The 21278-nt window shown below is 36.6% G+C and overlaps 1 protein-coding gene across 5 annotated transcripts in view; it reads left to right on the forward strand.

The window, feature by feature from the left end:
• GALNT13 (polypeptide N-acetylgalactosaminyltransferase 13) overlaps positions 1-21278 on the forward strand; it is a 426836-nt gene that overhangs the window by 397294 nt on the left and 8264 nt on the right. For all 5 annotated transcript variants that reach the window (XM_040972021.1, XM_040972022.1, XM_040972023.1 and 2 more), the window contains one exon: positions 17795-17929. In XM_040972021.1, coding sequence (XP_040827955.1) covers positions 17795-17929 — 135 coding nt within the window. The remainder of the gene's footprint in view (positions 1-17794; positions 17930-21278) is intronic.

Genomic DNA, 21278 nt, shown 5'->3' on the forward strand with positions numbered 1-21278 from the left:
GTTGTTTATATAACTATTATACTCCTTATTTTTAAAGAGAGAAAATGTAAAATAACAGAAAAATATGTGCGATTTAGAAAATGTGTTTATAATGTTTCTCTTTCTCCCTGAAGCCACTCATTTAGAGATAGCTAGAAAATACATAGAAACTTTCCATATAATTTATTGCAGTAAATGATGCGAAACCATTCTTTGAGATAGTAAGCCTCAAGGCAAGCTTATACTAGCCCTGTATTAAAACCCTGCTTTCTGCCAAGATAAAGAAGAGATCATTAGGTATTATCTATACTTTCATAGAGATATCTCCTCCTCTTCTAAAATATGATTATTTATACTTCAGCAAAATCTAACAGGTGTACTAAAATTTTAGAATAAGCAAACATTTTCTCTCCTCATTGTAACCCTTTTCCTAGACAAGGCTTAATTATTTTAGAAGTGTATTCTGATGTACTCACAGATTGTAATGAATGCATTCATTCAACAGATATACATATTAATTTTAAAGTTAGCATTTTTAAAAGATTTATTTTTATTGCAAAGTCAGATATACAGAGAGAAGGAGAGACACAGAGGAAGATCTTTCATCCGCAACAGCCAGTGCTGTGCCTATCTGAAGCCAGGAGCCAGGGACTTCCTCCAGGTCTCCCACATGAGTGCAGAGTCCCAAGGCTTTGGGCTGTCCTCAGCTGCTTTCCCAGGCCACAGGCAGGGAGCTGGATGGGAAGTGGAGCTGCTGGGGTTAGAACTGCGCCCATATGGAATCCTGGCATGTTCAAGGCGAGGACTTTAGCCACTAAGCCACCACAACAGATCTAAAATTTGCATTTTGTAAGTAGCATAATTACTTAGAAGTCATTTTAATGCTAATTTGTTAACCTTTTAATTAGGACATTGCGTGGTGGAATTAAACTTTCTTAGGGATTTTGCAAAGTAAATTTGCAAGTGAAATAGAATGATCAATGAGGAAAGAAGAAACCTCTGTCTTTCATTATATTTCTAAAATTACAGGGGACATGCAGGCTAGACCAAAGCAGAGATGTCACCACATCTATAGATACAAGAATTGTTCCAAGTGCCTTTCAGTATCGTTAATAGCTTTACAGGGAGAACTCTGGTTTGTCTTGGCATAGTGCTCCTACCAGGAAATTAAAATATATGGGAATGGAATGGTATCTTTTTTTGGGTTATAATAACCAAAACATGTTGAGTGGCTTATGAAGGACCAAACTGACTGTTTACAGATCTGGAGGCTGGAAAGTACAAGATCAACGAATGGACTGATCTGGAGGCTGATGAGAGCTTACCTTCTGGTTTAGAGACATCACCTTCTCTGCTCCCTCACATGGTGAAAGGGACTGATTTGCTCCTTGGGATTTATGTGACATGAGCACTAACACCATTCTTGGAGGCAGTGCCCACAAATCTCACCCTTTATTCCTCTTAAATTGGGTATTGGATTCCAACATGGATTTCAAAGAGGCATAAACATTCCAACCAAAAAATGTTAACAACTCAGTCATCCAACAAAAACTGGATATCCTAGACCACAATATATACTAGATAGTACATGATATTGGCAGGGGAAAATATCCAAAGAGAACAAATATTTCAGGTTATCCCAGTCTTCCATGGGATCATGAGCTACCTCACTCTAGTGACTGAACCAAGTGTTAGTTTCTTTTCAGTGACCTCTAGATCTTGGCACAGTGAGTTTAGTCTGATAACAAAATTGCAGCACACATGTGCTTATCTGAGTCTGTCACTGCCACACCACACAGCTTATTCTTGGTGCTTCACATTTCATCTTCTAAGTTAATAGTTTCAAATTTACGTATAGGGGATGTTCAATATCTTCCCAACACATGCACTACAATCCAGTGCTTCGATGGGCTAAGGTACAGGTAATCAAATGACCACATGTACTGTCAAAATCAGTATGTCTATAGTTACCTTACTCCTTCCTCTGGTATTTCCTCAATCCCAAACTTCCCCATTTTAATGTCGCTTTACAATAATAAATGTTTGTTGAGGGACCCGTGCAGTAGCATAACAAGCTAATCTTCCACCTGGTAGAGCCTGAATCCATATGGGCATCCATTTTTGTCCCAGCTGCTGCACTTTTGATCCTACTTCCCACTTCCATCCTGGGGAAGCAGTGGATGATGACTTGAGTCCTTGGGACACTATACACATAGGAGACTGGGAAAAAGCTGTTGGTGCCCAGCTTCAAATCAGCTCAACTCTTTGCAGCCATTTGTGGAGTAAAACTGTTCTTGTGGAAAGACCTGTATTTGGAGCTATAATGACTGAAAAATGAATTTTGAAACGTATCAACATCCTTATCCATGGAACTTATGTTACCTTTATTGGGGAAAAAATGACTTTGTGGACATGATTACATTTAAGAACCTTAGAAAGGATCAGTATTGTACTGCAGTGGGTTGAGCTACGACTTTGGCAACATATCCGATATTGGAGTATCATTTGATTTCTGCTACTCTGCTTCTGATGTGGTTTTCTGTGACTGTGGTGTTCCTGGGAAGATAGAGGAAGAGAAGGCCCGAGTGTTTTTACCCTCGGTACCCAGGTAAGAGTTCCAAGCTGCCATTGCTTCACCTGGCCCACCCGGGGCCATTGTGGCCTTTCCAGGAGTGGTCCAGCAGACGGAAGATATCTCTTTCTCCTGGTCGCCTGTATCTCTTCCTGACTCTTCCATTTTCTCCCTCTTCCTTTCCTCTGGCTCTGATTTTTTATTTAAATAGACAAATATTTCCTAAAAGTCTTGGGAGAGATTATCTTACATTATCTGTTTAGTGTAAATGCAACCAGTGTATTCTAAGAGGGAAACAGGAGGAAGCTTCATCACATGCAGAGTTGGAGGAGACGAGATCAGAGACAGAGGTGCAAGTGATATGGCACAAGCCCAGACAGCCACCACAACCTGCAGCAGCTGAGAACAGATTATTCCCTAGAGCCTAGGGAGCGTCCTTGCTCCATGTAGGACTTCCGCTCACTGAAACTGATTCCATCCTGCTGACCTCTTGAAACAAAACTGTATCATGGTACCATGGGGGATATATAATTTTTTTTTTACAACCACAGAAAGTTATACAAAAATTTATAAGTAAAAATAGAAATAGTGTAACTCATTTTTCAGAAACAATCCACTTCTTCGAAAGAGAGGTCTATGATACTAAACTCTCAAAGTTAAGTAAAATGCATGGTTTCAACCCATTCTTTAGGAAATGAAGTGTTAGCCACAAGGATCTTCAAACATGCTTTAATCATAGAAGGCTGATTATTGAGATTAGATTGTAGCAGTTTTTATGTTCCCTGTCAATAATAAAGACGTTTTTGTCTATTTATCAATTAACTCAGCATTTTAACTTGGACTTTAAAACATTAATTCAAGAATAAAGAACCAAAAAATAACATTTTCTTAAAAAGCTCTTATTTATAGAAAAGGAACATCGGCATCAACTTGGAATTGATTAAAACTTACAGAATTTTGTGCTTATAAGTTGGTTCTTCTCAGGTTTTTCTGAATAAAATGTTTTCTAAAATAGAAACAAATAAGAAAATTTGATGTGTTTAGCCTTTTTTCTCCCTAGTAACAGTTTCTTAGACATTGTGATTTTTTATTTTACTGCTTTTTCTAAAAAAAAAAAAAAAAAGCACTAATATTGGCTGTTTTTAGATTTTTCCTTTTTTCCCTAAATGTCATATAGTCTAATTTTTTTCTACATAATGATAAAAAGCATAGAACGTTTTCTAAAAGCCATGATAAAAAAATGCATCCTAGTGTTAATCCTGTGAAGCACTACATGTAAATAAGTTGAAACATTTGTTCTATGCTATGAGCACGTAGTTATGTAACTCCTTGTGTCACTAACATAAGTATCAGCCAGCTTCAAGAAGGTGCATTTATTTTTTATATATTATTTGAATACACTGAGTTTATTCTCCTCATGCTGTCTTCATTTTTTTTTGTATTTTCATTTTTTATTGCATTTAGTTTTATAACAACGTTTCATAGGCTCTGATGTTCCCCCTTCCCCTCCTTTTTCCCTCCCACCATTGTGGATTGCTCCACCTTATTGCAGTATTACAGATCAAATCTAGTCTTATTTCTTTCAATGCAAGCATGTGCCATGCATAGAGTCCAGTATCTTGTTGCCCAGCTGAATTCAACAGTTTCTTGAGGAGACTAACTCTGGTCTGGAGATATAGCTGGCAGATTATCGTTCTGACCAATTAAATGCCATAACATAACATCGACAACTATTTCCAACATTATGGGGTTAATTAACAATGTAATACTACATTTCACAGGTACCCTTTTACAAATTGACAGCATTTCAACTTAAATTAAGGCAAACATGTGGTATCTCACCTTTTGGGATGGACTCATTTCCTTTAGCATGATGTTTTCCAGTTGGGCCCATTTGGCCATAAAGAACTGAAGAAGTTTCTGCTGTGATTCTTGTTGAGAAAAGCAGGACATGGATAAACAATGTTGGAGTGAGAAAGAGCGTGCTGAACCAAGCCAGAGGAGTGAAGTGACTGTACGAAATCATCACAGAAAGTGGTGACGATACCAATGATCGGTGCGGCATGTTGTAGGACAAAAGAAGTGCTTCACCTACGGCATCATCATCAGTTCATCAGCGGACATGCCCATGATCGTCATCCCTTAAAATCCTAAAACGAAATGCTATCACTTAAAGTTTTCAAAAATACGCAGTTTTGTGGAAAAAGAATTTCGTTTATTTTATTGTTGAGATTCCTGGAATAGTTTAAAAATCTTCCCTACAAACTGAAATGCCACACATCTTAAAGCAGAAAGTTTAATATTACTCTAGTATAGTACCCCCCTCCAACCCCAGCACAGACACAAAATGGCTTCTACGCTTCTGTTTTCTCACACCATGGAACTTATTTTTAATAGTGAACAGGGGCTGTTAACTGGAAAATCTTCTAAGGGAGATTTTAATTTAATTTTAAATACCTGAATCATATTCATATACTCATGTGTCAAATGAAAAAGAATTGTATCTAATATAGGACTTCTATAATTTTTCTTTATGAACTACAAGTAATCATTCAACATATATTTGGTAATCCTGTAAGTAATAATAATTAACCTTAGAAGTTATTATATTTATTTTTGTTAAAGTATGTTTAATGTTCTCTTTTACATGAAGTGGTTATTATTTAAGTATGTTATCTATTATTTTATTGCATTCTCTAAATTAGAGCACATGTTAGAGTTGTGGCTCACTAATTTGTTTAGTTACCAGTGCTTTGTAAGTTCTCTGAGCAGATGATAAGTTGTCAGTCTCAGTAGTGCACAAAAGTGTTAGAAGAGCAATCCAACACATAATGCAAACAACACTGTTTCGATAGCAGTTATGTTCTTAGTTCCTTTAAAGATAGATAATACATAGCAAGACAGATGATATATAACAAGACAGAATACATTTGACTTTCACAATAATAAGAAACTATCATCATTATTCTTTTTGTTATATTTAGTAGCTAAACCAAGGTTAGCTAGTCTCCATGGCTCATCCAGTATCTCACCTCAGATTGCTATTAAAGCAGATTTCAACCTAAGATTTCTCAAGCTGTAAAAGTCTTATTTTTTCTTTTTAAAATATGTATTTTTTAAAAATATTTGACTTGGAGAGAGAGAGAGAATATCTCCATTCAACTTTCCAGTAGGCCACATTAACCGGTGCTGGGCCAGGCCAAAGCTAGGAGTCAGGAGTTTCATTCAGGTCTCCCATATGGGTGGCAGAGGCCCAAACACTTGAAACATCCTCCATTGGTTTTCCCAGGCTATCAACAGGGAGTGGAATCTGTAGTGGAGTGGTTAGGACATAAGCTGACGCACATATTGGATACCACTGTTGTAAAGCATTAGCCTTGTGTAATACAATACTGCCCTCTTGAATTTTTTTTTTTTTGATAACCATACTGACCAAACAGAATTAATGGATGAAAAAGGTGTATTTTCTTATTATAGCATAGATAGACAATATATTGTGTGAAATGTGTGCGTTCAGCATCAGTGAATTAAAAAATTGTGTTTATTTTTGGCTTTGTTTTCAGTTGTTAATGGCACAAAATGGAAATTATCCTAATATTGATCTGCTGTTTGGAGAAGGATATCCCTTTGAGGATATTTCACTTTTAGAGGTGTCTAGGTTGCACTAATGTTCTCTTCTTCAGGACTCCCACAGAAAATCATATGGGCAGGTGCTCCCCAGCCTTGCAAGCGGCATATAATACTCAAGGGAAGTAGAAATGCTTGCACATACTTAGCCAACATTATTAAGAAGGTAGATTTCTTTTGTTTTCTAAGTTATGTAAACTGGGAAATAGACAAGATCTCCTGTCTATATTCCTAATTAGAACTCATTATGAATACAGTGTGGTTATTTTGTGTGGAAGGGTTTGGAATCCTCTCAAGCTCTGGTGAAGACATTCCATGAACTTCTATGGAAAGACAATAGGTTGACATTTTGTAAGGACAGTCCATTATGCCTCTCCCCAAGTGGATGCACCCAGCCACTACCAGGAAAGTTTCTGAGCTCTTATCTGAATATGAGCGTTCACACATAGACACAGCACAGGAATGCCATTGAGGTATAATGTCCATACATATGTTTTGACAAAGTTCAGAGAAGGGTGTAGGTATATGGTTGTATATATGTTTGTGTATATGAAGCAGATGGGAGGGGAGTTGAAATTATTATTGTTCTTTATAATAAAGAAAAGGGAAGATTATCTTTTCCATGATTTACAAAGTATGTTTACTAAAATTTAGCCTATTTTAGCTCCATATCCCTGATCTACTTCTTATTTCAAAAGGCCATCTTCTCATCTACCTTCACCCAGTTCTGTGTTTTGTTATTTCTTACTGCATTTCTCCATATTTGATAGAGGGCAGCTTTGGATAAAATTCAAGATAATGTTAGTATACCTGAATGTTAAATTTACTCTGTAATCCTTTGTCAATTTGCGACTGTCAGTTTCTAATCCTGAGAACTGATGTTATTGAGCTAGATGTCAATCAGTTTTAATATCCTCTCCATATATTGTCAGATAAGCAAGAGCAGCAAGCCAAATGATTTATACATCTTTGGTTCACTAATAAGAAATTTGAATTTAGTAAGTTTAATCAGCCAATTTTGGTGGCAGGGGATGTTTCAAAGCAATGTGAATATTTTGAACAACCTGTCAGCCACCAAAAACCAGAAATTGAAAATTTTTAAAATATTTTAAAAAGACTGTTAATTAGCACAATGCACACTGAATCAACAAAGGCACAAAATGTTTACAATAAAATAGTCTTGATTTTTGTATCAATTGTTGATGAAGGTGCATTTTTTTGTGACAGAGGACTTCCCATTAGTAGTACCTAATTCAGAGTCTTTTATTTGATAAGGTATTAGAAAGTCATTTGGAAGTTAGCTAATCCTTTCTTATAGATAACTTGTGTATCTTCTTAGCTTTCGCTCTTCCTTTTGTTACAACACACATAGTCCACCCAGGGTTATTATGTGGATTTTCCTCATCCAAGTGTTTATTATATTATCCTATTTGATTTTTCTGTTTGTTTGCCTTTAACATATTTATAGTACATAGGATATAATATCTATAATGTAACAACATTCTATTTGCATAAGTAGCATTCCATTTAAATCTGCTTTGTAAATAAGTATCTAGACACACAATTCCTATGCTCAGTTTCATTGGAAACACAGAAGACTCCAGTAGAAACATCAGTGTTATAATGCTCCACAGGAGATGTTCTGTGGAGGTCTCTCCAGAACAGGAACGAGTCTAAAAGGTCTCACAAAACCGTCGGTGGTCTCCGAGAGCAGGTTGCGTGTCTTAAGGATGCTCGTACAAATGAAGGTGAAGACCTGGGTTAGAACAATGGAAAATTAAATTTTGTAAGGACAGCAACTAAGACAAAGAAGAAATGTAAGTGGAAGGCAAGGGAATTTTTACTAGAGGGACGAAGGAACAAAGGGCTTTCACTCTACTGAGGTTGTCAAAGGATAGCTTTATCTTATTTGTAATAAACTTCATGAAAATACTTGGAGTTGGCCTTTTATTACTGAGACTGGCACAGTGAATGTAGCCAAAGTGAAAAGGGCTTTCTGGTCTTGTTATTTAGTACCTAAGTATAATTTCACAGCAAGCAAAAATGGGCTATAGAATTTTTTCCAATTCATTTCTTTTATTTTGCTATCAAAGGATTTAATCCAACACAGAGCAATAAGCTACATGTGGTATGCACAGAAATGATACCTTTCTATGAAAAGAAAAAGATTTCTGTGGGTTACCATGGAAACAGCCTAGTGTCCATTCCAATTTCTAATAGAAAGTCTTAATCTTCTAATGAAAACCTAATAGATAGCCATATTTCCATTCCCTCTCTGTAATTGTATCTTTCTAAAAAGATTTGGAATGTACATTTTCTTTTAGAGAAGTAAAATAAGTGTAGAAGGGCTCTCATGTGCAAAAGTATTGTACTTTCTCTAACCAGAAAATGTGGGAGATGCATTTTAACATCACTGTGACATCATGGAAGGATAGAAGTGGTCTTGATCGCTCTCAGAGCCAATGGTCAGTCTTTGGACTACCTATTATTGACCTCAAGTGCCATCTCTAGTTAGCCAAAATTGATGTATTTCAGGTTAACAAAAAGAATTGAACTTTCTTCTCCTTTATTCAGTGAACTAACTAAATGAGCCATGTGTTGGGTTTATAAATTTAAAAGGGGAATCTTAATGTAGTGTGCCGTATACAAATTAACATTTTAGACTGGATTTTAGACACAGATTAAGTTATAATTCTGGGATTTCCTAGACAGAAGAATTTTGAATGTTTATTAAGCAATCTATGCTCCAAAATCTTTTCTTCCTCCCTTTGTGTGTGGGTTGTCCTTTTTCATTTGCTTGTAAACAGTAGAACAGTGGCTGGACTGGGAACCCAAACTAAAGGACATTCTGTTAAATCCCAGACTGGAGCTCCAGCAACTGTCAGGACTTCATACAGAGAAAATGCTGAACCTTTGCTTGGACGTATTATCACTAAATGTGGGTTTTGTCCTAGAGGAGATCTTGAAATAATCAGCGTGGGGTTATCTGGGAACAGCAGGGGGGAATTACAATGTCCTGGTAAATATAGGAATTCAAAAGATGTTATCAAAACTAAGCACAGTGCTAAGAGTGTGGGGAGAACATGGATTTGGAAACTGGGAAGACATAGTTCAAAGACTGATTGTCCCAATTGCAAAGTGAGTGCCATTCAGGAATTTATTCAATTTTGTAAGCCTTGTATTCCTAATTTCTAAAAGAGCATTAATAATATTTGCCTTAGAAGTTTATTTCAGTATAGGATGTGCACTATATTACATTTGATAGCAAATTCAAAATAATTAATTGTATCTTCTTAGTTTTATTTCATGTTCCATGAACATTTTGTATCTCCTTATATAATGTATTTTAAATTATAACTATATTGCCTAACATGCAGCAGTTGTTCCAACATTTTGTTTTTCTCTTTCAACTTGCTTTCAGCTCAACTTTAAGTCCAACGCCGCGGTCCATTTACTATGTTGTTCTGACTCCCACGTGTGCTTTGCCTACCTAGTTGCACCCAAAGATTAGTAAATTCTCCTTTTCGGTAGTGCACCTCAAGACAAAGCTGAGATAATACATTAATACTCCAGATAGCATTCCTTAACATGACTGATTCTGAGGGTTTTTTTCCCCACGCTAGTTGCCCAAATCCTCCCCATAATCATGCTGGATATCCACGATGTAACTGGTTTTCTTGGACGCCTTCCATAAGCCTGTCCTTTCTCTGTTCTAGCACTAGTCTTCCTTCAGATCATTTCCTTAATAAACCACTTGCATTTGAATCCTTGTCTCAAATCCTGCACTTAGAACAAACTGAACTATATAAACTTAATCTTAGTTTGCAATATTAGCTGCCATTAATGAATTTTGTGGTTTGAATTACCTAGACAAATTTAGTAATATTTGTGACTAATGAAAGTATTCTGGTGTTAACTGTGAAGTTAATTTGTAAAGGTAGCTATAATTAACCTAAAGAATAATTGACTATTATATTGCTATAGTTTTAACTGACACAGAGTAATTTTATCTTTATGTAGTCTAGGACAATATAATTTTTCTTCTGGGGCTTTTCATTATTTAATAATCTTTATCTCATTTTCCAATACATGACAATTTTAGAAATCATCCAATAATATTTTGTAAGTATCTTTTAAGAGATATGAAATATCACAAAACATTCAGGAATTAAATACAGAAAAGATGGCATAAATTTGCAATAAGTAAAATAAAGAGGAAAATAAATATGTTTATTTATACAGGTATCATGTGAAAGCTCTTATTGTGATTATTCTAGTTTATGTTCACAGCATAGGTATGTGAAAACTCCAAAACCCAGATGTCTCCTTAAACAATGACACCACAAATGCTTTGCATGTATGTGGTTCCCGAATGAAGAACATCTCCTTCAGAATTTCAGTTTAATTAAAGTGTGTATTTGTGAAGGCTGTTTCTTCAGAGAATACATACTTTAGGAATGCCTAATTGGGAAACTACAAACAAAAACGTACACAGGAGAGAGATAAGTGGAATGGATAATTGTTACACTAACAACCTGGAGACCTGAGTTCAGAGCAGATTGGAATAGCGGGAGAAACTTGAAGAAATGTTGGTACTTGATTAGTTGCTTGTGTATAGAGGTCGACATTTCCTGAAGACAATGTGTAGTTTGAATACCGTCTGACAGACAGGACATTCACAAGGGTCTGCAGAGTGAGCAGAAGAATGTACGGCTGAGTCATTGAAACAGTGACAGAAAGGAGGGATAAAGGAGGGGAGGTTGCATGTTGTGAAAACTATTGTAGTTTTCGTGATTTGTCGTTTTTTTTCCCTCAAAGTTGCTGTATTCATTTTCTATTGTTGCATAACAAGTTACTACTAATATGTGATGGCTCATTATAACACATTATCACCCACAGTTCTGTTGGTCAGAAACTCACGCACCGTGGAGCTGGGTTCTTCCGTCTTGATTCTTAAGGTAGATGGAATGCAGGTGTCCGCCAGGACGGTGATCCTCCCGAAGCACAGCTGCCTCCTCTAAGTGTGCTGCTTGCTGGCAGAAATCAGCTCAGCTGTGGAATTGAATGGCTGCATCTCTACCAGAGATGGCATTAGCATCTAGTGGTTATCTTTATTGTCCTGCCACATGACACTCCCAAAACATGGCAGTTTTTATCATCAAGACCAGAAGGAAAATCAAATAAGTTGACTATTTTGGGATTTTATAAAACATTTTGCCTAATATAATTGGGAGTGATTTCCTTATCACAGCCACAGTCTATCAGGGAGCTGATGGAAAATAACTACTCCAGGGAACATCTGCAGATTGTCCCACCGCCACCAAGCCGCACGTCTGCATCCAGGCGTATCTAGTAGGATATGCTTTGCAAAGAATTGGTGATTTGTTTCCTTCAACACTGATAAAGTAATATCTAGTATAACAGATATTCTTTATGAGATTTCATAAAATTAAACTTTCATTAAAAGCCTTCAGTGCAAACTAACTAAAAACACTTAAAACTTGTCATCATTAATGTTTAAAGCCGAAGGATTTAACAATGAAGGAGCAAGAAAATAGAATTAGCAGACACATTGTCTTACTCTATTACGAGAGTCTGTTCATTATATTATCTTATACTCTTGCTCTATTAAAAAAAAAAAGGACTAGGAAATTTCCAAGACAAATAGTTTTTATTTCAATTCAAGAGGAAATCACTGGACACTCTTCCCCCTTGCTAGAATAGTTTCCATAGGATTCAAAATATATCCTTAGCAGTGCTCTTAGAGGGAGAGAGTCTAAGTAGGAACATAAAATACCAGTGGGAAAGATGTAATATTAAGTAATCAAATGTAGATTTTGTGCATCAATGTTGCGTCATCACTAACTTTCAGATAATACGAGAGGCAAGACGTGTGTTTAGAGTTTACAAAAGCTACCTTGTTTTACCATTAAAGTGGCTTATTCAAATGGCATTTGTGTTTTCTGTCTCAAATAAAGAAACCAGCGCTTTGTCAAAGCTTCATAGTAACTCTGATTCAAACGAGTAGTTGATCTTAAATGCAGGTCTGTATCGTTTTCCAAAGCTCATTGCTTTGGTGTTGCCCTCTCCTAAACATCAGCGGAGATGACACTTCCCAGTAGTAGGAGACGGGTATGTTATCTGGGCCAGTGTAGTTACAGCATGCTAAATGAACAAAGGTATGAATGTGTAGAGACCTTAGAAAGGAGATCTTTTCCTTGGCAAAGGAGAGCGGGAAGGTGTTTCTGAAGTTGTGATCAGCGCAGGTCATCTCTGCGGTGGAACACGACTTACAAAGCAGCATGTTGCTGTGCATAGTGAAAGCAAGGGGAAACAAGACAGAGCTGAAGATCACAAACTGAGATAAGTGAGAATGTGGAACATGTTCTAGATTCACCTACCTCCTGTTTTTAATAATAGAGATTGTAACGATTATGTATGCTGTCTAGGTGTGTGACGTAAGAGCACCCAGCTAGAAGATATTACTATTCTTTATCCTGCTCCAAGCAAACTACTGATCTAGAAGCCTGTGGCGTCTAAAATCAGATAGAATATAGAAGAAGTCCAGTCAGGAAACAAACGTCTCTGGCAGACAAAGGATTCAATTCTGTCTATGCTTTTTTATGCTGATTTCAGGGTAGGATGACGTGTGCAGAAAAAGTCTTCAAAAAATAGTCAAATGCTCAAGTTAACTTGATACTGAAATAAATTACTGTCTATGCAAATACACATATTCTTGGAAAACTTTGCAGAATGGTGGATGAAACTACTGCTGATGTGTTCTGTTTTGGTGTCTCCGATTGGACTGCAAATATCTGAGGAGCTATCCTGATGGTTGCATAAGTCCAGAAGGACTAAGCAGATGTGTATTTAAAGGGTCTTCTAGTCAGAGAGAGGTGCCTGCCTTTGGCTCAGAGACGACTTTGGCATTAAGCAACCTGGGACACTGGTGCCTCAGTTGCCTCATCTAAAATACAAAGCTGCCATAATATGATGTACCGACACCCTTCAAACTTCATAGTAAATATTGTCCCAGAGATTTAACAGAAATATCCTATAAATTAAAAATATATTGCAGAGAGAATAACATTCTATATTAAAAAGCTATTAAATATGCGTCTTGAAATTTGCCATGTACACTGTGTTTTTATTTACTTATTTTGAACATCTTATTTCAGAGTGACTTGGAATTTACAAAACCAAAAATATTAGGTAGCAGTGGAAGAAATTCCCTTATGCCCCCACCCGTAAGACGCTCCTATTAGTGTTTTCATCTCACTTAATGAACTACACCCAAGTTCAATACTGCCCCTGGAAAAGATTCCCTTAATTTTTAATCCAGGCTCCTTTTATCCCTACCACCCTTCTCGGCCTCTGAATAATCAACAAATACGTGGAGATGTTTAATATTCAAATACACTGTGTGTGTGGACATTATATGTACTAACAGTGGTTGAATAAAAACAAACCATATATGTGCACATAAAACGTGTGTGTGTGTGTGTGTGTACACACATAGGGGAAATTTCATCCAAGTAATGAAGAAAAGAAATTCTATGGCAAGACAGAGCCAGCAGAGGGCAATAGAGAGCTGAGCTCGGTGTGGAAAGAGGCCAGGCCCAATGTCCCAGCTTTGCAACTCAAATTACTGGACTAAAGTTTTGCTAAAACCTGCTTAGGTTATGAATTTGAGAAATAAAATAATAATTTGTAAACAAGCAATGTACAAATTATTTTAAAGTATCATTGTAAACATGTCATTATGAAAATAAGGTGTGAACATTTACTGTAGGAAATAAAGCATGATAAAATGCTGACAAATTTAAATTGTTCTAAGAACAGACCTTGGATATTACTGGTTTTCATTTTATTTTATATATTTGAGCCTTATAAGTGTTTCCGGGCTCATTTGTACTGTCTAAAAAGAAGTATCTTGAGTAAACTACATATATATGAAATAATAAAAAGCAAAAACTTACTCCTTTTCTGAATTTCTTACATTTTTCTGAACGTCTTGCTTAAATTTATTGAGATTAAAAAGATTAAAATTAAATTATATATAGAAAAGAAAAAAGCATGATCTTGGCTGATTTGATCATTTTAGAAGTTATAAATTGCTGTTATAACTTTCATTCCAGACAGCAGTATGTAACAGCTATAAAATCTAAATTAGACTCCACTAGTAAAAATTTGCAATGTCTGGCCCAGTGTGATGACTCAGTCAAAAATCCTAATCTCGCAAGTGCCAGTATCCCGTGTAGGTGTAAGCTCACGTCCTGGCTGCTCTACTTCCCCTCTGGCTCCCCTGATTATGACCTGGGGTAACACAAAGCCTTGGGACCCTACAGCCACATGGGAGACCCGAGAGAGGCTCCTGGCTCCTGACTCCAAATCGGCTCAGCTCTGGCTGCGACCATTTTGAGGAGTGAATGAGCAGATAGAAGATTTTTCCATCTCTCCTTCTCTCCATTAATCAGACCTACCATTCCAATAAGAATGAATAAATTAATAAATTACAATGACAATTTGGAAAGCTGATTCAATGAGTTATAAAATCTCTAGCCATTGTCAGGGGTTAGGAGGTGTGTTAGTTTTTGGATCCTATCCCCACTACCATAAACTGGGCATATTAAAGCAGCATAAACTGGTCGTCAAGCAGTTCAGGAAATGAAGGTATCAGAAACCCGGGAGAGCATCTTTCTTGGCCCTGGCTAGTATCCCATGGCTTGGAGATGTCACTCACATCTCCATCAGCAGTCAAACGGTCCCCTTTCTCTCTAGGTATCCCTCTCCTCCTTTAAAGAGGACAGCGTTTATTCTGGGAGAGGCTTCACACTCTCAACATATCAACAAATCACTTAAAGCAATGGCCTTTTTTCCCAAAAAACTCACATTCTGAGGTGCTGGGGATTAGGAACTCAGCGTATCATTTTTGGAGGACACAATTGAACCCAACATGGGCAGTGTCAGTTTATCCTGCAAATTGTTAGATTTTCCTTCTTTCTGGAAATGTGACGAGGACTCTAGAGTCCAGTGAGAGAACTCAAGACAGAGAAAGCCTGTTGGTGGACAACGCAACTAGACCTTCTGCCAAGGGGCTGGCATACACTTCAGTTCCCCCAAAGTGGGTTCCATGACCATCCTGCCCTAGCAGATATGAAAATCACAGAGGCCCGGTGCTGTAGCCTAGTGGCTAAAGTCCTCGCCTTGCACGCACCCAAGTCCTTTATGGGTGTCAGTTCGAAACCCAGCTACCCCCCTTCCCATCCAGCTCTCTGCTTGTGGTCTGGGAAATTAATTGAGGATGGCCTGAAGCCGTGCAACCCTGCACCTGTGTCGGAGACCTGGCTGAAGCTCCAGACTCCTGGCTTCAGATTGGTTTAGCTCCGGCTGTTGTGGCTGCTTCTATCAGCGGATAGAAGATGTTCCTGTCTGTGTCTCCTCTTTTCTGTATATCTGATTTTGCAATAAAATAAATGAATCTTAAAGAAAAAACACACACACGTGGCAACTATCAGTAGACAGTTGATAAAGGATAAATAACTAAATCAAGTCTAATTATTTCTAAATAAAGTAAAAATAATTTGTATATCTTGGCTCACACTGAGTTTTTATTATTACAGCAATTTTTTAAATTCTGAAAATAATCCAATATGCACATAATATTCCACATGTACACAAATTCATCCTGACTTTCCATTAACACCACAAAGACATGAAGCACTCTGTTCTATTTTTCCAAGAAAATCTACTTTTGAACATAATATCAGTTAATTTTTCAAATATTAAGCATGAGTAATTGCAGACACATAGGTTCAGAAAAGATTCAAAGAATGCATCTTTAGTAATGGTAAGCAGATTAAGGGAAGTACCAGCTAACAAAAGAACGGCGAGTATTTGGAAATTGACAAATAATGGAATAGAACTCCCGACTTTTCAAAAGGTGTAGTTTTAAATTATCACAAGACACCAGAACAGGATGATTGCTGTGGCCACTATTCACCCCTGTGGAAAAATAATGCTGAATGTGGGTGTTCCGGCATCTCCTCTGGTGCTGACATTAGCTTAAAATGGAAAGCAAGCAATTTCAACGTGAAAGCTTGTCCTTGGTATTGAAATAATTGTGTAATGGTCAAATTAGTATTTCTCTGGAAATTTTCTCCCTTGATGTAAGATTCAATAATAGATTCAGTTATTGAACAAAGTTTGAAGTTCTGGTTTTTTTTGTTTTTGTTTCTGGTTTTTTTTTTTTCCCAAGGCAGGCTATTTATGTTGAGGGGGACAAAAATATTTTTCTCTGTTCTTTTGATATTTTGATTTGTTTATTTTGGTAACTCAAGATTTTCCATTAAACATATGACCATGAGCAGCGAGTGCTTGGCCTAGCAGTTAATATGCCCTTCACTTAATGTGACGGGTTTGTGTCCAGTCTGTAGCCAATGATGGTTGCATTGGTTAGGGACCTGCCACCGATGTAGAAGCAGCTCCCGTTTCCAGCTCTGGGCTTTGCTCTGATCTGTTCTCGGTGGCTGTGGACATCTAGTGAGTGAGCCAACAGACAGGACCTCTCTCTCAAATCCTCTCTCTCTCTCTCTCCTTCCCTCTCTCTCTCTCTGTATGTCTGTGTGTCTCCATGACATGATGAATGCAAGAAGTGTATTTCTGAATTCTTTGCATGAAGTCTAAAATGCATTACCTGTTGATGAAGTAAACCTCACCTGCTACTCAGCTCTTTACATTATCATGTAAGAAGCATAAACTGGGAAGAATCTCTTTCTGAGATGTTGACTGAGGAGAATGCTTCTTCACTGATTTTACTGCTTCCTGTCACCACTCCTTATTCTTTCCCAGTAGCCGTCAGTTTCAATCTTTTCATTGTAAGGAAAAGAGAAATACCCACAAAATATTGAATAATGCTTACTGCAACTGAAAGAAGAAAACTTATTTTATAATTATGTACTTAATGATCCTTATGAAACTTTAATAATGTTTTAGATAAATATTCAATCCAGGAACAAAATAACATGAATTATTACAGCTTCAATTTGAACTTGTTAACATGAGTTCTTAATACACCTAAACATATTTTAGAGAATATCAGAGGTGCTTATTTTTACTGAGATTTCTGGAAACTGTAGTTCTACAACGTTCAGGTGCCCCTTGATGGCTATTAATAAAATTCACATGATATAGTTATGTCATCAAAGGAACAATGTATACTTCTTTATAAAAAAAATCATTGTATCTAGTGGAGAGGTGGTCACATGATTGTGGGAAGAAGAAAACATTCGCTTTTGAGCTGCACGCGATTTACAAACTTTGTTATTTAACATTTTGTGAGCTTTAAAAGACAAGGTTATGGAAGAGATTCGGCGCCAGCGAACACTAATCGTGTAACAACTGAACTCGTTAAACAAAAGTCGTGACAGCTTCAGGACAGGGTGCCTGTGTTATGGCTGAGGAAAACAACGCAAATGAGACAGTTTTCTCAAAATCACACAGCAGAAATCACGTCAAAGGGAACTGAAGTGAATGCTTCCACAGATCGTCCAGTAATACTGTCACTTTTAAGTTAAAAAAAATAATAATTTCATTAGCTGAGTTTTATATTTTCAGGTATTTTCCTACACTGCTGACAAAGAAATTCGGACGGACGACTTGTGCTTGGACGTGTCTAGACTGAATGGGCCTGTAATCATGCTGAAATGCCATCACATGAGAGGAAATCAGTTGTGGGAATATGATGCTGAGGTATCGTGCTTTTCCTTTTTGCTTATTATATAATGCTTCAGCGCATATACGTGTTGCAAAGACATTTAAATTCTGTGCCATTACTGTCAGGCACTGGAAGGGTTGCGTTGTTTAACGTGGGTGTTCGCAGCTAACAGCAATAACGTGGACCACTGCACTTACACCTTTTAGCGAGACTGGCCCATAAGTGAAGAAAATCTTATTTGTATTTGCATACGTTTTGTTGTGCCCAAAAACATACCAAGTGTGAAATAGGCAAGAAGGAGGTTTTGCTTGTCTGAGAGCTTACTGTGAAATCTGCCTGCAGGACAATGTCATCGTTACGTTCCTATTTTGAAATCTTAAATTCTATACCATGGTAATCATTGCTATTTTTGATTTCTATGTAAAAGAAAAAAGGCTAACATCAACAAGATTTCCTTATAACGTTAAGGAATAGTATAAATGATTCTAATTTACAAAAAGAACTGAATTTCAGAATTCAGTAAATTGTATGTAAGTAGCTAAGCAACCTTATTTTAACATAGCACGCCTGTGAGAGAAGAAAGGGGGAGAGAGTAAAAATCAGTGCTGGGAAATAAAGCAGACAGGATGTAAAAAACAGATCAGCCACCAGGTGGCGATAACGAAAAAGAAATCCTTCCTCTACAAGCATGTTTCTGCAAAACCAGCGTTCAGGTCTTTGATGATGAGAACGAATGATCCTTTAGGCTCCATTTCCCACATGGAATAACTTCTCAATGATTTGTTATGTAACTGAATCTGTATCTTAAACTGGTGTAAATGTTGCAAAGGTTTGGGGCTATAAAATCAACTTTGGGGACATAATTAGAACTAACCACTGAACATTCCTAAGTCACATCCATGTGTACTCTTCAACCTCTTTTATTTAGTCAATATTTAATTCACATTCTTCATCTAACCATTATCTGCCTCTCCTCAAGCGATGAGTGGCTATTTACTATTCCTTATATGAAACCTGAAGAAGACATCTCCTGTACTCCCTGGATATGGGGGAAATAAAGGGCCCTTAAGCAGACATCTGCCTCACAGTCTACAAAGAGCAAACCCTATATTTATTATTTAGTATTTAATGATTCCTTTCCCAGCTGCTGCTGCTGTATATGCTTTCCACTGGGGACCCAGCATTTTGAGGCGACTTGGCTAAACATGAGGAAGTTTAGCATAAATTTATATGGATATGAGAATGATGTATGTCTTATATAAGATGAAGCAGTGCTTCTTTCAGAAGGCAATTTTAATCTTTCAGCAATGAACAAAGACTATGTGCCCATCTTCCAGTGTCCCAATGTATTCCTTCATTATTTTCCCCCCAAAATTACTGTTGTAGTTAAATAGTTTTGTTTGCGTTTTCTGTCAGCCAGCAGCAACATTTTTGAGTACCGAGGAATGTTGAAAGAAAAATGGGAAAAATTAGGCAGCCTTACTTAAAATTTATGACTTTGATAAATTCACTTTTTGGTTGACACTGCCCTTAGATGTTGCAGTATGTCAGGCTCTGTAATATTTGATCCCATACTCCATCTGTTTTGGAACACACATATGATTCTTACAATATGTCATAATTATTATGAAAATTTCACTTAAAAAGTGAGCTTGTCATCTTGATAACATTTTAACATAGGTTACTCACCCATGTGTTTAAATTGCAATGTTCAACTTGAACAATGACACCCTGTTAGCAAACCAAAAAAGATAGCAAGTAAGATGTAGTAAAATTACATGGACAGAGAAAAATTGTCAGAGAATTCAATGAAAACATTTAAAATTTTAATTAATTTTTGCTTTTAGTTTTTGTTATTGAGATGAGATAACTTTAATGATTTTCTGTTTTGACATCTCTTCATTTTTTGATCCCTGTAGTCCAAAAACAGAGTCTGTTGTTCCGACCCAAACCATAAATTTAAGAATAGGACCATTAGCTGAGAATATGTTAGTAATGTAGACTCAAAAACATCAGTCTGCAAACACTGGAATCCAAGTCTGTGTTTTAACAGAAGCTCTAGATCACCATATAGGCATCCAAGATTGAGAAGGACACACACAAAAATATATATATATATGTGCATATATTAATGTTTATGTATACATATTTGTGTGTGTGTATATGTTACATACATATATTACAGTTATATAAGTTCCAACATTTGAAAAAGACATTTTTGGAAAATGGCAAGACTTCCAACAACATCTGAGAAGGCAAGGAAATCACAGGATAAGAGTGTGGAGACGTGAGAAGGAGTAATTGCTGTGTGGCTTTATTCTGCCCATGTTTAACCAGAATACAGACCGGCACTGCTTGCTGCTTTAATCAGTGATTTATTCTTGGGTCTTACAAGCAAAGACAGAGTTACTCTTCTTGAAGAAACCTCTGAGGGAGTGAAGTTTCAAGGCATAATATAAATATACAGTAGAGTTGAAAGGATTACAGATCTGAAATGTACCCTTGAAGTAATCTTTCAGGTTTTATCAAGAGAAAGTGCTAGCATCAAAATGACACTCGGAGCAGCAGAGCTGGGATTTATGTCTTCTCAGAGTCTTCAAAGAAATCTAGTTACCACTGCAATTGTAAGTCCCAAGGTGTGAACACTCAAATATTGCATCCCTGTATCTTCCACAGTCTTCTCCATTTTAGAAAACGAGAAATAGCAGTAGAATGACTGGCATATACAGAGAACAAGGACATGGTGTCATGAAACCTCAAAAAATGTTGTCTATTTAGCAGTTTTAATTTTGTTTACTTATTAGATGAATTGGATAATGACAGGAGGGGAGAATAAAATTGAGGTTTTATAATTATCTTTTTATGTTTCCATAAGACAGATATTAAACTCCTCTGTATCTTTCACATTAGTAAATTGGACATATCGAACATGTTCTAAGTTCCTAAGAACAGGTTTCTGATAATAATTCCAGCTGTTTCTTGAACACATCACAATGCACTGCAAGATAATTTAAAAACCAAACAATTCAATATTTTTATGATAAAAGTCCAATAAGCTATTCAGATTAATGAAATAATTAATACTTTATTAACTAATACTTTATTAATATTAATATTAATACTTTATTCTAATAGAATAGCTCCTTTCCTTCTTGTGGAAAAGATTTCTTACAATAAGTATGTGTTGTTTGGATAAATTGGCAGTTTTTACATTGCCTTTCCACCATGATCTAATTGTAAACTTTACACATAGCCATAGCATAATTACGATATATCACGTTGTTTCTTTTAATTAAGACTTACGTTCGTGTAGATAGTGAATGCATATTTTGTTTCCACCATGATTTGAAATATACTTTTCCATTTTCCCATCTACATATTTCT

The sequence above is a fragment of the Ochotona curzoniae genome, unplaced genomic scaffold, assembly GCF_017591425.1.
Source record: "Ochotona curzoniae isolate NIBS_2020 unplaced genomic scaffold, NIBS_Ocur_1.0 contig_2210, whole genome shotgun sequence".
In the NCBI taxonomy this organism is placed as follows: domain Eukaryota; kingdom Metazoa; phylum Chordata; class Mammalia; order Lagomorpha; family Ochotonidae; genus Ochotona; species Ochotona curzoniae.